At 36.2% G+C, this 18,735-nt stretch overlaps 3 protein-coding genes across 9 annotated transcripts in view; all 3 read left to right on the top strand.

Annotated features, from left to right (window-relative positions):
* The first annotated feature begins 67 nt into the window (after nt 1-67).
* Nucleotides 68-3,423, top strand: LOC107688918 (ciliogenesis-associated TTC17-interacting protein-like). Of its 3 annotated transcripts, none has more exons than XM_016486747.1 (10): nt 68-242; nt 505-592; nt 993-1,178; nt 1,314-1,369; nt 1,541-1,627; nt 1,848-2,015; nt 2,153-2,277; nt 2,726-2,802; nt 2,906-2,994; nt 3,218-3,423. In XM_016486747.1, the coding sequence occupies exons 2-10, from the start codon at nt 511-513 to the stop codon at nt 3,410-3,412; spliced, it is 1,065 nt and encodes a 354-aa protein (XP_016342233.1). In that variant the 5' UTR covers nt 68-242; nt 505-510; the 3' UTR covers nt 3,413-3,423. The 3 variants fall into 3 exon arrangements, with proteins under 3 accessions (XP_016342233.1, XP_016342234.1, XP_016342232.1); XM_016486748.1 differs by lacking the exon at nt 68-242 and adding an exon at nt 263-340; XM_016486746.1 differs by lacking the exon at nt 68-242 and having other exon boundaries at nt 457-592.
* A 469-nt stretch (nt 3,424-3,892) lies between these two features.
* On the top strand, nt 3,893-9,532 carry LOC107688858 (caspase-8-like). 3 transcript variants are annotated; one of them, XM_016486673.1, is made up of 11 exons: nt 3,893-4,029; nt 5,014-5,315; nt 5,541-5,640; nt 5,846-5,984; nt 6,091-6,167; nt 7,443-7,464; nt 7,560-7,603; nt 7,918-8,035; nt 8,122-8,190; nt 8,389-8,626; nt 8,926-9,532. In XM_016486673.1, the coding sequence occupies exons 2-11, from the start codon at nt 5,017-5,019 to the stop codon at nt 9,053-9,055; spliced, it is 1,236 nt and encodes a 411-aa protein (XP_016342159.1). In that variant the 5' UTR covers nt 3,893-4,029; nt 5,014-5,016; the 3' UTR covers nt 9,056-9,532. The 3 variants fall into 3 exon arrangements, with proteins under 3 accessions (XP_016342159.1, XP_016342158.1, XP_016342157.1); XM_016486672.1 differs by having other exon boundaries at nt 6,094-6,167; nt 8,122-8,626; XM_016486671.1 differs by having other exon boundaries at nt 8,122-8,626.
* A 1,459-nt stretch (nt 9,533-10,991) lies between these two features.
* The window catches only part of LOC107688860 (caspase-8-like), a 13,768-nt gene continuing 6,024 nt past the window's right edge, over nt 10,992-18,735 (top strand). For 2 of the 3 annotated variants that reach the window (XM_016486676.1, XM_016486678.1), the window contains exons 1-5: nt 13,360-13,503; nt 13,702-13,821; nt 16,993-17,108; nt 17,193-17,315; nt 17,433-17,937. In XM_016486676.1, coding sequence (XP_016342162.1) covers nt 13,757-13,821; nt 16,993-17,108; nt 17,193-17,315; nt 17,433-17,937 — 809 coding nt within the window. In that variant the 5' untranslated portion in view covers nt 13,360-13,503; nt 13,702-13,756. Of the gene's footprint in view, nt 11,045-13,359; nt 13,504-13,701; nt 13,822-16,992; nt 17,109-17,192; nt 17,316-17,432; nt 17,938-18,735 lie in introns of those variants that run through there. The other variant, XM_016486677.1, reaches the window with a different exon arrangement.

Genomic DNA, 18,735 nt, shown 5'->3' with positions numbered 1-18,735 from the left:
ATAAACCTATGAATTATAAACAAATATGTGTCTGTATTGAATACCTGTGAAAAATGTGGCGCGACTACTAGAAGGTTTACGGTAGATGTTGACAACAGCGTTACTAAGGAAACCAGAGATGCTAATAAGTTTGAGACGTGAACAAAAAACACATCTAGACCGTATAAAAAACGAGTTAAAGGCTTCATGTAGACGCTGTTAGTAGTTTGTACTATTTCCTGTAATATTTAAGTAATTTTAAAGTAAGTCTGTTGATTGTTTATTTAGATATTTTTAAAAGCATTAGCAAAGTAGCTCCTTTTTGTTTGACATCTGCTGAAGACTGAACGGTTGAAACCAGGTTGAAACTCAGTATACAATCCAGGTAACTTAAAAAGAAAAAAAGACGCGCATAGTATAAATAAATCTTCAACTGCTACGATCTCAAAGATCCATGCAATATAAATATATATGCAATGTTTTGAACTATTGTAAATGTCTCTTGTTTTATCTGGACTTTCTAAGACACACATGGAGGACAGTGAATCAACACAGAATGAAACAGAAGAATTAAAAGCTTCGGTTAATGCAGTGGAGTTTATTTACAGCATTGGTAAGTCATTAAACATGATTATGATTTAGTAAGTGACGTCACTTCTAAAGTTTGCCTGTCAAAGATGCTATTTTAGGGTCAGGGACCATCTGTTCATGGCATCCAATGTGTAAACTGTAATTACCCTCACATTCATTAAGTTGCATTGTACTATTATTTTGTTTCTATTTAATATGTAATTTGAACAGCTGATTTTCCATGTTAACTTATTTGTGATAAAGCATGAAGCACTGACAACTACATAAATGTGCCTTTACATTAAATGTGCTGAATGTTTATTCAGAAGCCCTTTCAGATCCTTAAAGCGGTAATCACCGTAAATGAATCCTCAGTCAAGACTAACAGTATATGATACCAGTTAGGACTTAGGACTGCAAGCCTCTTCTGCTGTCATTTGCAGCACCCACGGATCTGGACCAGTGTTTGTTCGCAGATTCACTTGTGACTGTGTCAGATTCGGGCCGGGAGCTGGGAGACTTCTCTGTGAGTGTCACCAAGGCGAGCTACAATGAGGAGCTATGTTATCTGCTCCATGCCAACAGTCATGGAACGATTGATGACATTCCTTGTGGTACATCCATTATAGGTCAGCTTACATTTTATAATGACTATTTCCTTCTCTTTATAATTTCTTGGTTAGAACACAAATTACATCTGTGTCATCTCAGTCATTTCTTAAAAAATGTTAAACCCTGTATTTGTTCCTTTGTGATTTTACCAGCCTACATATCGAGAAATCTTGAGATACTGGAAGAGAATCATCATGAATATGTAAAGGTATCTTTTCTATTGACATAAAGCATAGTTTATGAAAAGCATAGGGTAGGTTCTCTTTATATCAATACTTGTTAACCAACAGATTCTATTTAATACTATAGAAATAATGAATGTCATAATCAAAATTGCAATGTAAAGCCACCCAAATCTGAGGTGCTGTAAATATTCCAGTTAGAAAAGCAGACTGTGGACCGGAAAGTACATATTGTTAAACAGGATGATCAGCTAGTGGTAAACCGAATCATCTCAGAGAAAGAGGTAAGTGTTGAATAAATTTATTACCATTTGTGCCAAAAAAAAATGAAATGCACATTAATGCATACATTAGTGTCTGACCATGTGTTCCACATGAATTGAAATTCAGGTGATTAATTATTGATAAAATAAATAAAATAAAATACATAATAATTAATTATTATTGAACATTTTACTGACAGTTTGTGTCAATAATGAGAAAGTCGCATCTTTCATTCCTTAGGGAGTGAAGACACAAACCCACACATTTCCACTGAGTTCTCTAAAGGGTTTTGTGTCTGAAGCATCCAACTTAATGATTCTGCGTATACTGTCTCGGCAGAAGACTGTTCCAGAAAACATGACATTCCTGTCATTTGATGCAGATACTGTGCTTTCCAAGTCAGTTTATGTAAGTGCAGGGGGATAATTGCTTATATTTCAGCCCTTGGATGTTATTTAAAAATCGATGTGAACAGTAGATCCATGATAGTAGATGATGTGCTTTTTATTATTCTTTCATGTGACTGATGCACTTGTTTGCTTTAGAGAGCACTTGGGTGCAAGAAGCAGATGATTGGGGAAGAGTTAGTCGATATCTTTGGGATTGAAAGGACTGTCTCTTCTGCAAAGGACTCTTCAGGAACTTGGCATTGCTATTTCTTGCCTGATGGGTAGAATACTCTCTTCATTTTTTTGCTAGAAGGCAAAACTTATCTTATCTGTTTCTCATAACAATGTGTCTACACTGGAAGCGAGTGGCATCACGGAAGTGACAAATCTCAAGACAGTAAAATAATGACTCATTGTTTTTATAACATACTGACACAAAGGTCAAATGTTTCACAGTGTTCGCTTTGTTGCTTCCAGTGAAGACAACCTCTAGCTGTTGCGATGCAAGTGAAACGGTCACGTCTGGTGTAGACACTGTGTAAATATGGACGGTAGATTGATGGTAGATTGATTAACGTCTTTCAAACATATATGCCATATATGGTATATATAACAAGTTTTTTTTTTCAACTTGATGTTTCATTGCTTTATAACAAACACCTATATGAAAAAAATTATGTATATTCAGAGTTTTGAACATTAACTTTTCCTAAAATATTTTACACTTAGGCATCTAGCAAGCAGAGTGCAGTTGGGCTCACCTGCAATTATGAAGCTCCTGCATTTGCCTTTCTTGCTTGATGGAGGTTTGATGACTTTATCACTTTGCATTCCGCTCCTTTGTGACCGGAATCAGTCTTTACAGTCAAAAATAAAGTAAAAGTAAAAAGGTTTTGCTTTTATTTTCAGTGGAGAAAGACCAGATTCCTGTGTTTGAGAAGAAGCCACTCATTTGGGAGGAAGACATGGAGCTTTACTCAAAGTTTCTTGACAGAAAGGTGTCTATTACTTTTAATGAGCTTTTAATTGATGTCATATATTACTCAAGGATATTGGAAAATATATTGATCATATTAAAACTCAAGACTCAATAATTAATTTCTACATGGAACACATTTTTATTTTTTATTTTTATGAATTTCAAACAAAGAACCACATAGCATAAAGGTCACTCGACAAATAAGCAAATTTGTGACTCATTTCCACTCGTTCATGACACAGGAGGAACTCAAAGCAGACTACTCCTCCTACGTCAGACAACACCCTGAGCTAAAGGCTTTATTGGCAGACTTCCTGCAATTCCTGCTGTTGAGGAAACCTCAAGATGTCTTCTCCTTTGCTCATGACTTCTTTGCACCCTTTGCATCTCAAAGTCCTCCAGGAAAGTCCCGTAAAGACTCACAAAACTTTCCATAGGAATAACAAACACTAACCAAGTGTCTGATGTAGCAGAGATTGAAAATAAAAGTTTTCTTCTAATAGTGCCTTGGTATAATGACTTTATGCTCTGTTTTTGTATGTACTGTAAGATTATTTGGCTCGTCTGGATGACTAGACAGCAATTTATAAACCTTTGCAGTGATAAAGAAATATTGCACATAATATTTGTCCATATAAAAATACCTAAGTATTATCTAAAAATAAGTATTAGAGCCTTGACTTTTTATATAACTTTTATTTATTTATATTTTTAGAAATTTTTTTTTTATTTTTTTTTTTATCTGAAGCACTGTTCATAACGATACACATAAAATATAGCCTACTTAAAAATATACACTCTTATTTATGTTTTTCTTAAAGCCAAACTGTATTTCTTCACAATAACTCGAGGGTAACCCCCACAATTATTATATATAACACATTTGTGAACACGTCCTTATGTCACTTCCTGTTTAAATTGAAAGGCTTGAGAGGCTGAAACTGAAAGTAAAGCATTGGAAACGTAGTAGCTTTAGCATGTCGCTCAGACTCTCTTGATTTTGGTTCTACGACAGTTTGCCATTTTATTTCAGTTGGATGTTGTAAATATAAAGGTAAGATGAGTTTTGATCATTTAAGTTGATTGTTCGAGTTAACTTTAATGACTGTGTTCGTGATAACCTAGTTCGGTTAAAAGTTTGTCATCGCGGATACATTGTAGCATTTGACTCGCTGAACAAAAATGTACTTGAGACCAAACTTTTTAAAGCAATGATAGCCTTGAAGTGTGATTTGATACACATCTAAAATATTTAGTATACTTGTATCCATTTTATACATTCCGTGTAATGGCCCAAGTGGCTAGAATAGTAGTTTTAAAAAACTATCGCGTTTAAAATACGTGAATAAATATGTTAAATAACTAAAACTGGCCAAAAATATACACTTAAACCGGGCCTAGTTGTTACATGGAAAGGTTGTCACAAGGCTATATACAGTGGGTACGGAAAGTATTCAGACCCCCTTAAATTTTTCACTCTTTGTTATATTGCAGCCATTTGCTAAAATCATTTAAGTTAATTTTTTTTCCTCATTAATGTACACACAGCACCCCATATTGACAGAAAAACACAGAATTGTTGACATTTTTGCAGATAAAAAAAATTAACAAATGATTTTAGCAAATGGCTGCAATATAACAAAGAGTGAAAAATTGAAGGGGGTCTGAATACTTTCCGTACCCACTGTATATCAAAAACTGTGTTTTTGAATCAAAACTGTTTGAATTCGTGGTTTTGTATGCTGAGTTCAAATACCTAGTTCAATTCTTATTAAATGCTAGTTGTGAATTCTGTCCTAAACTAAAATTCCAAAGTAATCGTGTTTTGAATTATTTGTAAACAATAAACACACTCTAGAAATATATCATGAACGTTCTTAACGCCATGTTCTCAGGACAAGGATATTTTTCGTATTGGGTTGGGCAAGTAGTAACATGTTTTACTGAACTTATGGTTACCAGACAGTTGCCAAAGTAATGGCTTTCTCTAGTTGTTTAAGTTGTTTTCAATGAGTGTTTGTTTAACATTATGTTACAGAATATGGATCTTCAGAAGTTTCACAAGATTGATGAGAACCTGACAAGTAGTGAAGTGGCCCAGCTGAAATTTCTGTGTATGGACCTAATTCCCAAGAAACGTTTGGAGACTGTGACTGATGCCAAAGAACTGTTCCTACGACTGGACGAGCAAGCACTGCTTGATGAAGGGTTACTCGTCCCCGAGCTTCTGATCACAATTGGACGCCTTGACTTGCTTGGCATCCTGGAAATGTCCAAAGATAATGTGGAAAGAAATCTGCTACTACGTGACACATCTAGTAAAGGTGTCTCAGCCTACAGGTATGAAGAAAACACACGATAAATGTAGATTACCACGATCAAAAATCCCCTTTTAAGCTGATAGAGCACACACTGACGTGCTAAACTAGAAGTAGTTGCCAACGCTATCAATACCACATCGTTTTCTTAGAAAAGGCTCCTTGTATTGTACTTACTGTAATGTTAATATTTTATGTCACAATGCTTGTGACTCACTGAGACTTTGTCTCACTCTTCTCATCACAGAAAAATGCTATTTAGTATATCTGAGGACATCACAGAAGAAAACCTTCACACAGTGAAGTTTCTTGTGGAACTTCCCAGGGGAAAACTAGGAACGTCTGCTGTGAGTTATATATTTTGAGCCCTGAAGTAATAATGTTAGTGCAGATTACATACAAATAATAAATTATTGTGAAAGTGGAATATGTAGTTGCTACCTTGACTGCACTGACTAGCTTTGTAAATTGTATTATTTAATTAAGAATGTGACTATTATGGTTTGCACTTTAACCTGTTACTACAAAACCTGTTTTATGTTAATCATACAGACATTTCTAGATGTTATGATTGAGATGGAAAAGCTACAGAAGCTTGGGGAAGACAACCTGGATGAACTTTACTGTATTCTAGACAACTGTGACAAACAGCTGGCCTGCAGGATAGAGGAGTATAGGGCCCGGGAACAAGGTTACTGATAAAATCAAATCAGTTATCTAATACTTAAGTATCTACTTTTCTCATTTCTCCAAACATAAACAGGTTTTTTCAATTATTTTTTTTAAATTTTGTCCAGTAGGAGGCAGACTTCCTCTACGGGAAGTGTCTGGTAATGTGCAAGTTTCCTTTCCTGATGAAAGTATGCCAAGATATGTAAGTATGCCAAATACATTAAGATGCAGTTGAACACATAATGTTCACATAGTATAACCCAAATATTTCTTATGATGTGGATTTATATGTAATTTTAGAAAAAAAAATGTGAAAACTTACTTAAAGGGATAGTTCACCCCAAAATGAAAAGCTGCTGTTAATTTACTCACCCTCAGGCCATACAAGATCGGTGAGGTTTTTTTTTTTTTTCAGTAGAACAGTAAAGAAGATTTTTAGCTGAGACCATGGTCTTCAGTGATTCATAAAATGCAAGTCAGTGGTTACTGTCAATTTGACTGTCAAAAAAAAGCATGTCAGGGAACTCAAAATGAATACCGTGGCTCCTGGCGGTCTGTGTAAGAAACTGAACATTATTTACAATATAATGTCAATGTAAATGGACCACGGTTTCAGCTACAAATCTTCTTTACTGTTCTACTGATGGAAAAAAGTCACCTACATCTTGGATGGCCTGAGGGTGAGTAAATTAACAGCAGATTTTCATTTATGGGTGAACCATTTCTTTAAAAATGTCAATTTTTATCTGTGTTTCATATTCAAGTGACCCAACAGAGTACCAAATTACTATTTTTGTTGTAACATACAAAACCCAAAAAAAGTCAATATTTTAAATGTATTAATTATTTTATTATTGGTTTCTAAATGTTTTTAATTGGTTTGATTCTCCTCAGAAAATAGTGTTTATCCACTACACATTTTTAATGTAGTCTGGGTCATATTTTCTTTTGCCTAGTTTCGTTCATGATTTTTAAGCATGAGGCCATGTACCTATTGGCATTGTCCTAATTTGGCTGTTTCAACCAAGTAGCAGGTGAATTTGAGCCAAATTTCCACAGAGTTTGACTGGACACACAGCCGGGAAGCATTGTTTCCACTCCTTTAAATTTATAAACCTGTTAATCTTGTTGTCCCAACTAAATATACTTGCATTTTATTCATTGCATTTACCATTGTTTTTCCCCTGCTGGGATTTTTTTGTGGTCACAACACACTAGTTGAGAACCACAGCTTATACTTGGCATTTTTAATGCAATTAAAAATTTTAATGCAATGTTTTCATGTAAATGAGCATTTTCAAAAAGAAAGGCCTTTAAAATACCAGTTCTGCTTGTTTATAATAGTTGTAGTCACATTTCAACACACAGTCCAGTATTTTTTTGGTGACAAATAAATTTAAATGATAAACTATACTGCAATTCAATGCAAAATAACCTCTGTTGTTTCTCTTCCCTCCACATTTTGGCTTTATCACAGCAAATGGAGACGGAAAATGGATGCAAGTTATACTCTCATACAAACTTTCAAAACATTACTGAACGATAATGCTCTTTGCATACATCTCTATATCTCTCACCATATGTTTTTCCTTAGGGAGGAGAAGCTCGCTTGTTACCGATTCAGACACTGAACCCAGAGTAAATAAGACACATTACATTTCATTCTTAATATTGTTTCATTGTTACATCATAGTTGAATGTTCTAAATAACTATTTGAAGCACCACTACTTTTGGTGGTTTTTATAGTTTCTATAGAAGTTACAAACAATAGCGTAAACTCTAATCAACAAACAGCTGTTTTTAATTTTCATAACATCACTGCTGTGACAAACATGATTTATTAATGATCTTCAATCAATGAGATGTGTACGTGTGCACTTATTGGCTGTTTGTGAAGTGTTATGTAAATAAAAAATTTAATTTCAGTGTGATTTGCTTTGCATTCATGTAGATGGGGGAATATTATAATATGACTCTGCGACCTCTTGGATACTGTCTAATCATCAACAACTTCAACTTTAAAGAAAGGTCCTCATTGTCCAATCGGACAGGAACGGATAAGGACAAAGGTATTTCCAGCAAATGCATTTGCATCTTATCTGTAATCCTTAAAAATGTGTTTCTAAATTAACACACACTCTCTGTGTTTCTGTAGATGACCTTAGCAGAGTGTTTCGCAGAATGCATTTTGAGGTTGAGGTTCAGGATGATCTGACAGCTTCAGATATGAAGGATGTGATAAGGCACTTTGCAAACAGGGATCATACTCTTATGGGTGCTTTTGTCTGCTGTGTCCTCTCGCATGGAGAGAAGGGCACAGTGTTGGGTGTAGATGGTAAAGAGGTTGAAATCCGTGAACTCACAGTGCCTATTGCTGAATGCCGTACACTAGCATCCAAGCCCAAGCTTTTCTTCATTCAAGCCTGCCAAGGAAATGAGGGTCAGGATGGTGTATTGACAATGGATGCACCAGGAAAAGCTACAGAAGAAGACCCATATGAGGAAGATGCTTATAATCCTGCAGCCCGCTCTATTCCTATAGAATCTGATATGCTAATTGGAATGGCCACAGTAGAGCGCTACCAGTCCTACCGCCACACTAAAAACGGGTCTATCTATATCCAGGAGCTCTGTAATCAGTTGGAGAAATTCTGCCCCAGGTGAGTTCAAGAGGAGACTCTGTCATGTCTTGAATGAACGATGCATGTGGGTGGGTTTGTAGAAATTCATGTTCCAGTTCCATATGATGATTGCACATGACCATGTGATGCGGTAAGGATGGGTGAGTTTACTTTGCAGTTAACCGTTAGTTTCCACCAGTCAACCCATTGACCAGTTTGACCCATGTGTGCAGAATTTATTTTATACTACCATTCAAAAGTTTGGGGTCAGTTTTTTTTTTTTGATGATTTGATTAGGTGGGTCCATAGAGTTATTTTCTTGTCTGCTTTTTTGACAGAAAAGAGGATATCTTATCCATCCTGACAAAAGTAAACCGTGAAGTGAGTTTAAAAATGTTGAGGGGCCACAAGCAGATGCCTGAACCTCGATATACCCTCACCAAGAAGCTGGTCCTGCCCATGGACTGAAGCTTCTGCTTGACTTTTGTGTGACTGGATTCATGCTGGAGAAGTGAAAAGTCAAGCTTACTCGGACTCGATTAATCTTTCTCGGAGGATCAAGGCACTTTGGTACTAGATTCAAATTGATCTTGCTGTCTCTGTGAGTCTGATCTTAATTATTAAATAAGACTGAGTTAAAGTTTACTGCACTGAGTTCTGGTTGTTTGATCTTCTTTAGACAATGCAATTTAAAAGTAATATAACATTTATATTTGATACTGGGAACAAATATTTTTAAACTAATGTTAAGCATGATGATTTTATACCAGCAGTCTAAATAATTTAGTTTTGAATGCTGTTCAAATGCATATCGTTGCCATTAATGTCTTAATGGGAAATCTGAATGAACTAAAAACCCAGAGAGTTTGAAGTCTTTAAAGAAAACGCAATTGTAAGAAATCACTGATGTCTAGAAAAGAGTGAAATTAAATATTAAACATTGTTTAAAAAGTGTAATTTGTTATATTATTTCATTATTTTAGCATACAATGGCATAATGTTTTGCATCACAAAACACAAAATGTCCTTTTCCACCCTCTCTCTGACTCGGTTATGTGGACTTCTCCCATTATTGTTATTTTATTAAATTTTAACTGCAAAATGTTCTTCTGTTAAATGGAAATGCACGAGTACAAGAAACAAAAAAATTGTTCTTACAATAATGTTCAGTCAGTGCCACCTCTATTCTCAGACTCCCCATGCACCATGTTTAAAGAAAGGTCCTCAAACTGCCAAAATTCTTAGATTTATCTATTAAAATATGTTATCTTTTCCATTGACATATTATTTCTTTCAGCCAGCGTCCTATATTTGGTGCCCAAATACTTTTCCAATTTAAAAAATAAGCCATTTAGTTTGCAGGATACACACTTATAAATGTATATTTATATATTTAATTTATATATAAAAAAACTTGATCATCTTATATAGAATATAAATGAAATAAAGAATATAAATGAAATAAAATGTAAAGCCAATGGAAAATAACATCAAGGATCTTCTCTATCATTTCTTTCACATCTGTCTAAAACTTGTTGACTTCACACTCCCATACAGTATGCAATACTATAGCGTAGCTGTAAACTCACCGAATCTTAAGCAAGTATTATTTCTATTCTTAGATAGGTGATGGTGGCATATCAAGATGTTATTTTGTGGTTTGAATATGAAATTTCTTATTGTAGGGTCTTTTAAGAATTTTGTATGTATGGACTCAAATTACATAAGATTATTGTTAATGTATCAAGACTTTAATTAGCCTACCTTTGGGGCTTTTGACCTTATTCAGAATGTGTTCATTCCTAAACTTGTGTACCAAGAAATAAAAATTGTAGTGAATATCAACAGATGTTATTGTGCCTTGGAAACCTGTCTGAAACTATTTTCCCAGGAGGCTGGGATAATGCTGTTATTCACCGCCAGCCTTTGGTTTCTCTCAGAGCTGTTGTCATGCTATTCCTGAACTTTGAGGTCACCTTGTGCATGAACAATACAAGAGGCACTGAAGCTTTTATATTTAATAGAAACACAGGTCAGTCTGGGACCTTCAGTCATGATGAAAACCATCTAGGTTGCTGGTATACGGGCTGAACATCTTCAATATTAATCCACCCCCACATTACCTCAAAATCAGACTCTAGAGAAAGAAAAGAAGGAGAAAAGCATGTACTAAATGAACAATAATGTAATTAGTAGTCTTGGTAAGGTGTTTAACTGTGTTATGCATGAAAACCAACATTATTCCACCATGTTATAAAGCAGCTTTCCCCTGTGTTTATTAAGTGCATAAATCCAGAATGACACGTTGCCCCGTTCTTTCTTGGGGGCTGAAAAATATTGGTGGCAGCACACAGAGAGAGGAAGTTAGGTTCCCCCGACCTGCCATTTCTTTGGGAAACCTTCTGTTTGGCAAGTGAGGGCACCGAATGTTCCTGTGGACATCAAAGCTTTTTAGAGGTAGGCCTAATTGCAATTTTTGTTGTTGTTTTTGGTCAAAAACGTGTGGCGGTGTTGGTGACAAGACGTTAGGAAGCTGTTGGGACATGAATCTCCATACAGAATCTCCTTCTATATCTATTTCCTGCCATTTAAAATGAAACATAGGCCTACTTAGGGTGGTAAACACGACCCATTCTTCTAATATTAATAGGCTAACTGATATCTGATTTTGAAAGTTTAATTCTTCATTTGGTCCACAAACTCCGACAATCATGGATAGCCCTGGTTACACTCTTGCACACAGTTTGTTTTTTAAAGCAGCTTTCTAAAATTGTTATTTTTCTGATCTGTCATGGTTAAAGCTCTGACAGAATATTGGAAATGTACATGTCCTGAAGAAAAGTTATTTCAGATAATTATGCATTTACAAAAGCATATAAATATAGTTTTTATTTAACGAATTGCCCTATGCCATTTGTAAAACTTCTTGGTCCTTGAGTTCACATTGACGCTTTAGGGAAATAATCATTTTAATTAAAGAAAGATAGGCTACGTTATGTTTGTATTTTTAAAAAAGTGTTTTCCAATCAAGTAATTGTTTACCAGTATGTTCTTAGTTGTTTCAGAGCATTTATTATATTCTTTACGACTGCCATTTCGACGGCCTTTCGAAGCAGTGTTGCCAACTAATTTTCAGGGGAAGTCGCTAAAGGAAGTTCGATTTGTTGCTAAATGACGTTGTGACGTCATTGCGTGATGACGTCATTACGTTATCACGACGCAAAATTGTGTCACTTCATTAAAAAATATATATATTTTTATGTTCATTTAGATTTGTTCGTAAAATAATATTCCGTTCATTATCTGACAGGCTAGACTAATCGATTCTTGGGATTTATGAATCGATATCGTTTCATAAAGATGGGAATCGATTAAAATCGAGAAATCGATATTTTCTATGTATGCTTCTTTTTTAGACAGGACAACATCATATTGGGAATGGGACTGTGACTGCATCTCTACAGTCCTCATACTTTATATGTTCACGTATTTGCATTGCTTTCACCGATCTTTGTAGATCCCAGCTTCTCACCAAGCCATGATTGGTCTATTATGTACAGTGCTTGCACGCTACTTTTCAGTCATAACCTTCAGCAAATATGAAAACAATGGCTGCATCTGAAATTGCATACTTTCCTACAATATAGTAGGTGAAAAACAGTATGTCCGAATTCACAGTACTTATAAAAGTGTATTCCTGGATGATCATTCTTGGTGCTTGCTGAAGTACTGTATGTCATCATCTTGTTCAGCTTGTGTGGATGCTCATTGACTGCAGCCGATTGTGAAGCTCTGGCTCAGATGCTCTCTGGAGCAGTGTTGCCAACTAATTTTCAGGGGAAGTTGCTAAAGGAAGTTCGATTTGTTGCTAAATGACGTTGTGATGTCATTGCGTGATGACGTCATTACGTTATCACGACGCAAAATTGTGTCACTACATTAAAAAAAATATATATTTTTATGTTCATTTAGATTTGTTCGTAAAATAATATAAATGCATAATATAATGTTAAAATATAAATAACTTTTTTATATACAACATTGAATTATTGAACACTTACACATTTTTGAACGATTACAAGTTTTTTTTATTAGCTAGTAAACTAGTAAAACTACACATTCTGAACAATTATAGTTTTAAGCAGTGTATTAGTAGTCAGTATGCTACACTCTAAGAAAAGAATTCACAGGTTTTTACCTGCATTTTAAATTACGCATTGTATTTTGTGTTTCGGGTTACAACGGATGATGGATAACGGACAATGTCCTGGAAAATTACTAGTACCTTTTCCATTTTTATAGATATTTTTCTTAGTGTACTAACTGATCAACAATCACAGGTACAAGCTGCTAACGAGGTGTATCATAAATGAACAATTATTAACTTATTATTATTATCATCAAATTGAACAATTGCAAATAGCAGTAACTTAATTCACGTGATGTGTGTACTGCTAGGCATCTTTGGTTTCCTCTTTTTGTGAAATTTAGATGGAAAATGTGTGCCTTTTTATTGTTTGAGCCACTTATCAAAAGTTGCTAAAAGTAGCCAAATAAAATTTAAAAATAGCAAAATTTGTTGCTAGGTGCTTTTGGAAGAAAAAGTTGCTATGGGTAGTCTGAAAAGTTGCTAAATTTAGCAACAAAATTGCTAAATTGGCAACACTGCTTCGAAGGGCAGAGATTGGGAATCTCAGACTCAGAGCGCGAGGAATCTCAGATTATCCTCCCTCCCTCTCTCTCTCTCTCCTTCTCTCCCTCTCTCTCTCTCTCCTTCTCTCCCTCCCTCTCTCTCCGCAATCCACTCGGTCAGTCAACTGGTTTAAATATCCGTGTCCACAGACCCGGCAACATCAAAATATTTCCTTTAGACTGGTCTGCTTTGTTTTTTAAACCATTGTAGGTTTTTGGCTGAGGTGAGTGTTTACTGTTTGCTCATTAAAGTTTTTGCGCCTGTGCACAAAAGCGCGCGAATAGCAAAACTTCCTGTTTTCTCCACGCACGCCGCACTGTGAACTAAATAATGCACCAAACATTTAAAATTCTACAAGTTCTAAATTTGATGCATGATTTCGTTGATATACAAACATGTAATGTTTCTGTTGTTATTACAGATGGGTAAAATTGGTACTGGCAGCAACAAAAATCGGACAAGTCGGAGTAACAAGAATGAGCAGAAGGTCAAAGCATCAAATGGATCAAAGAGAAAGAAGGCTGTTAGGAGGAATTCACAAGCAAGTATTTCATTTTATTCAGACAGTGAAAGTGATGTGAGGTGCCATAGCCTACTTGGAATTTGTACTCTGCGAGTGTTAAAGTGATAGTTCACCCAAAAATGAAAATTTGATGTTTATCTGCTTACCCCCAGGGCATCCAAGATGTAGGTGACTTTGTTTCTTCAGTAGAACACATTTGATGATTTTTAAGTCCAGCCGTTGCAGTCTATCAGTCGTATAATGCATGGCAATGGTAACAAAATCTATGAGAGTAAAAAAAACATGCACAGACAAATCCATGTCGTGGAACAAACTATGATCTTCTCAAATTTGTCAATAAAGCTCAAGAAGCAGAGTTCCAGATGTCAAAATAAGACTTTATTGTCACAGCAACAAAGCCGAGATGACGGCCGCCGCATCTGAGTCTTTGTCTGTCAGCTCATCCGTTTTATACCTTTTTCTCTTACCAAAGTTGGTAGTTCCGGTTTTTTATTGGTTATGCCTGTCTGGTTTGCCACAATTTATTACTAGCACACCTGGTCCATCTTTTAATGGTGGAATTTGGCCAAATCAACCATTTTTTTAAAAAACTTTCACTTTGCCGCCTCCCATTGGTTGGCGGTGGTCCCATGGGACATCAATCAAATCTATTTACTTCGTTACTGTCAACTTCTGGAAATCACCCAGAGTTCATTGGGTTAGCCTGTCAACATTTCATGTGGTGTCAAGTTTGTTATTCTATTGGTTTGCATACGGTAGCTCATTAATGCAAGAGGCAAAGCATCTACCCAATTCAACTTGGTATCAGCACAAATCTTATTCAATTTTGCCTTAATAGTCCCGTTAACCCGTTCCACCATCCCTTGCGATTGTGGATGGTAAATGCAGCCGAGCCTTTGTTTTATCCTCAATTGTTGTATAACTGTCTTTACTGTTCTTTGAATAAAAGCTGATCCATTGTCTGAGCTAATTTGGGATGGTATTCCAAACCTGGGAATTACTTCTCTTGTTAAGAATTTAATCACTGTTTGGGCTCCTTGATCTGCTGATGGAACTGCTTCCACCCATCTACTGAATCTGTCAATTATTACCAACAAGTATCTCTTTCCTCTGACAGTTCTTATCATATCTGCATAATCCATTACTAAATGTTTGAATGGACCTTCTGGGACTGGTATATGGCCAATTGGAGCAGATGTCCCTTTTCTAACGTTATTTTGGGCACACACTTCACATTCAGATAGATACTCATCCACCATTGCTTGTAAATAAGGCGACCAATAACCCTGCCGCTTTATTTTTCTAATCACTTCCCCCCTCGCGCAATGGTCAAAACCATGCGCGTCAGAGATTAGGATTGTAAGCGATGGTGTAGGAGCAATCATGTGGCCTTCGTGTGAGCACCAAAGCCCATTTGCATTTCGTGTTGATCCCCTTTGTTGCCATACACTAATTGCATATGGTGTAGCTTGATGTTGCATTCATGCAACATTAATTGTGGTTGAGGTTAAATCAGAAAAGAGGGAGCCATTATTGCTGTTTCACAGCAATATAAATGAGGCATTTCTAGAATATTTATTTACTGCAGTACTGTCTTGTATCATTGCTCTCTTGGTTAGCTGGATTGATTTGTATATGTTTGAAACATACATATAGAATGGTTTGTCATACGTGGGCATGGTCAAGACAAGAGCATTCTGTAACTCTTTTTTTCAATTATTCAAATGCTATTAATGCATCAGTAGTCCTTATCATTTCATCCCATGTGAAATTGTGCGTCTTAAGTATTCAACTTGTGGTAGGCAATATTGCAGTTTTTCTTTAGAAGCCCTGTGTCCCCCCTCAGCCAATTTAGTTAGCACTTTAATTGAGTCTTGGTGACATTGTTTCAAAGTTGTTGAAGAAATCAATAAAGTATTAATGTACTGTCCATCCTCAGATCTCCATGGTCTTCTTTTAGAACTTGATTAAACACGTGGTGAGTGTTTGAAGCCTTGCAGCATTCTCATGTAAGTAAGCTTTTTACCTTGGTAGGTGAATGCAAACAAAAGTCTACTTTCTTCTGCTAAGGGAACGCTGAAAAAGGCAGAGCAAAGATCAATTACAGTATAGTAATTAGCAGCAGATGGAACATTGGTTAGCAACGTATGTTGATTTGGAACTTCAGCAGGCCAATCCTCAACAACCTCATTCACTGCTCTCAAGTCATGCACCAAACACCATTTTGATTTATCTGCTTTAGCCACTGGCAATATTAGGATATTACAAATAGATTTGCTGATTTTTCCCATCCTATGTCTGTGTCATGCTTAGTCCATAGTTCAGGTGGCACTTGTGTTTTTTTTCTTTCTTTGTCTCATTTCAGCAATTCAGTTTGACGTGCCCTAACCCTTTTTTTTTTTCTCAATCATTTTTGGGAGACCTGTTATTAGGGTAGCACACAAAATTTAGGAATTTGTTAGTAAATCTTTGGAAACACATCCTGTGTTTGCATATAAAGCTAAATGGGGGTCTGAATTTAGCACCTCAAATTTTTTATGAATTCTTTCTTATCTTTCTGCAAGGCTGCAGCTTTTGGCCCTACTATTATGTACTGTGAGATTATGATGATGTTTAACCCTTCTCTGTCTGTTAGCCAGCTTTTTCAAAACTTTATTCCTTACTTTGATTATACTTAATTGTGCAGTCAAACTCAGTTTTTAGCAGTTTTTTTTTTTTTCCTGCATCAGATGATATCATTGGAAGCTGATTCCTCCCCGTAGTAGACTGCAACGGCTGGACTTAAAAATCATAATTTGTGTTCTACTGAAGAAACAAAGTCACCTACATCTTGGATGCCCTGGGGGTAAGCAGATAAACATCAAATTTTCATTTTTGGGTGAACTATCCCTTTAACACGCATCTGGAGCAGTGAGCAGCCATTTGATGCCAACGCCCAGGGAACAATTGGAGGTTAGGTGCCTTGCTCAAGGGCACCACAGTTAGGGGTAATGTGGGTGGAAGAGAGCACCGTTCATTCTCATTTCCTGAGACTCGAACCCATGACCCTTCAGGTCTGACTCTGACCATTAGGCCACAACTACCTCCGACAGACTAAAATGTACTGTTATTTAGATTAGATAGATGCTTTTTGAAAATTATATTTCTGAGCCATTTTTATATTATTAAAAGCATTTTTATGTCATGTAGGAAGACAAAGAAAACCTTCCTGAATGTGTTCAAAAGACAAATGTACATAAAAGAAAGCGGGAGCCCCTTCAACCAACTGGCAGTATTTCTGATCATTACCCTAAAAAAGCGTGTGGGTAAGTCGTTTACAAGCTGTTAGGTTAATAAACCAAAATATTAGTCAAGCCTACCCTTCTCCTAACATGTCCTTATTTTCACAGTTGCAACACAGAAGGAATTTTATTCCATGTCAAATAGGCCTCTTGGATATTGTTTGATTATCAACAATTATAACTTTGAGAGAACGTCACTTGGAAACCGGAGAGGGACAGATAAAGATAAAGGTATTTTTGTGAATTTGAGGGACTAGAATTTATAAAAATTTTTTAGATATGTACTTTAATATAATCTGCTATTGGATTAGTCAAATATGGCTTTGTGCATTTTCCTTTGTCTTCTAGATGATCTCACCAGAGTGTTTGAGAACATGTTTTTCAAAGTTGAGGTGCAGGATGATTTGCAAGCGTCAGATATGCAGAATGTGATAAAGGAGCTTGCAGAGAGGGATCACTCTCAGATGGATGCTTTTGTCTGCTGCATCCTGTCCCATGGAGAAAAAGGCTCTGTTCTGGGAATAGATGGAAAACCAGTTCCGATCCGTGAACTCACACAGCCTTTTGCTGAATGCCACACTCTAGTTAACAAGCCGAAGCTTTTCTTCATTCAAGCCTGTCAGGGTAATGAGGCCCAGCAAGGTGTGTGGATGGCAGATGGACAGGAGAACACCAGAGAAGAAGGAACATTTGAGAAGGTTTCTCATACTGCAGCAACGCACGGTGTCCCTAAAGATGCTGATTTTCTCATTGGAATAGCAACGGTGGAGCACTACAAATCTTTCCGCTGCACAAAACATGGGTCCATCTATATCCAGGAACTCTGCAAACAGCTGGAAAGTGGCCTTCACTGGTGAGTTGTGGTCTTGATTTAGAGAAGGTTTTGATTTTGAAGCTTATGGTAGAATTAAAGACCCTATTTGCATTCGATGTTCAGAAGAGTTCACCCAAAAATTTTATTTTGCTGAATATTTACTCACCCTCAGACCATCCAAGATGTAGGAAAGCATGCTTAGAAATATAGCATTACATCACTTGTTCACCAATGGATCCTCTGCTGTGAATGGGTGTCGTCTGAATGAGAGTCCAGTAAAAAAAACCTTACAGTAAAAAAGACCATCCCCTGTTGTCCTTTCACATCAAAATATTTTGTCAAGTGTTTCTGCATGTAAATGGTGCTTGATCTGTGCATATGTCTCTCCTGATTCAGACGAGATAACTTTTTCACAATGGATTTTAGTCAGATGTAACAGTTTGAAGTTAAAAACATTTTTTACAAACACACAGCTTTTCGCTTCACAAGACGTTAATGAGCTGAATTCATGATTACTTGTAGATTGTGATATTTTTATCAGCTGTTTGAACTCATTCTGACAGCACGCAGAGGATCCAATGGTGAGCAAGTGATGTAACGCTACATTTCTGCAAATCTTTTCTGTTCCGATGAAAAAAAAACTTCATCTACATCTTGGTTGGCCTGAGGGTGTGTACATTTTGAACAAATTTTAATTTTTGGATGTGGTTTATGTGGTTTAAAGTAAAAAAAACCATATTATTTTCCACATACTGTACATTATTGTTTCTCATCTATGCCCAGCCTTTTTGAAACGCGTCGATTTTTACAAAGCTCATCGGTCTGAAAGAACGAGGT

Source organism: Sinocyclocheilus anshuiensis, unplaced genomic scaffold (assembly GCF_001515605.1).
Source record: "Sinocyclocheilus anshuiensis isolate Anshui unplaced genomic scaffold, SAMN03320099.WGS_v1.1 scaffold101, whole genome shotgun sequence".
Taxonomy (NCBI): Eukaryota; Metazoa; Chordata; class Actinopteri; order Cypriniformes; family Cyprinidae; genus Sinocyclocheilus; species Sinocyclocheilus anshuiensis.
The sequence above is the reverse complement of the archived record's forward strand: the minus strand, read 5'-3'. Positions and strand labels throughout refer to the sequence as shown.

Excerpts from the sequence above, each read along its gene's own strand:
- LOC107688918 (XM_016486746.1), top strand. The coding sequence starts at position 475 with ATGTCTCTTGTTTTATCTGGACTTTCTAAGACACACATGGAGGACAGT. Across the intron at positions 1,179-1,313 it reads TTGTGGTACATCCATTATAG|CCTACATATCGAGAAATCTT; the intron begins GTCAGCTTACAT and ends TGATTTTACCAG. Across the intron at positions 2,016-2,152 it reads TGCTTTCCAAGTCAGTTTAT|AGAGCACTTGGGTGCAAGAA; the intron begins GTAAGTGCAGGG and ends TGTTTGCTTTAG.
- LOC107688858 (XM_016486671.1), top strand. The coding sequence starts at position 5,017 with ATGGATCTTCAGAAGTTTCACAAGATTGATGAGAACCTGACAAGTAGT. Across the intron at positions 5,316-5,540 it reads AAAGGTGTCTCAGCCTACAG|AAAAATGCTATTTAGTATAT; the intron begins GTATGAAGAAAA and ends TTCTCATCACAG. Across the intron at positions 7,465-7,559 it reads AATGGAGACGGAAAATGGAT|GGAGGAGAAGCTCGCTTGTT; the intron begins GCAAGTTATACT and ends GTTTTTCCTTAG.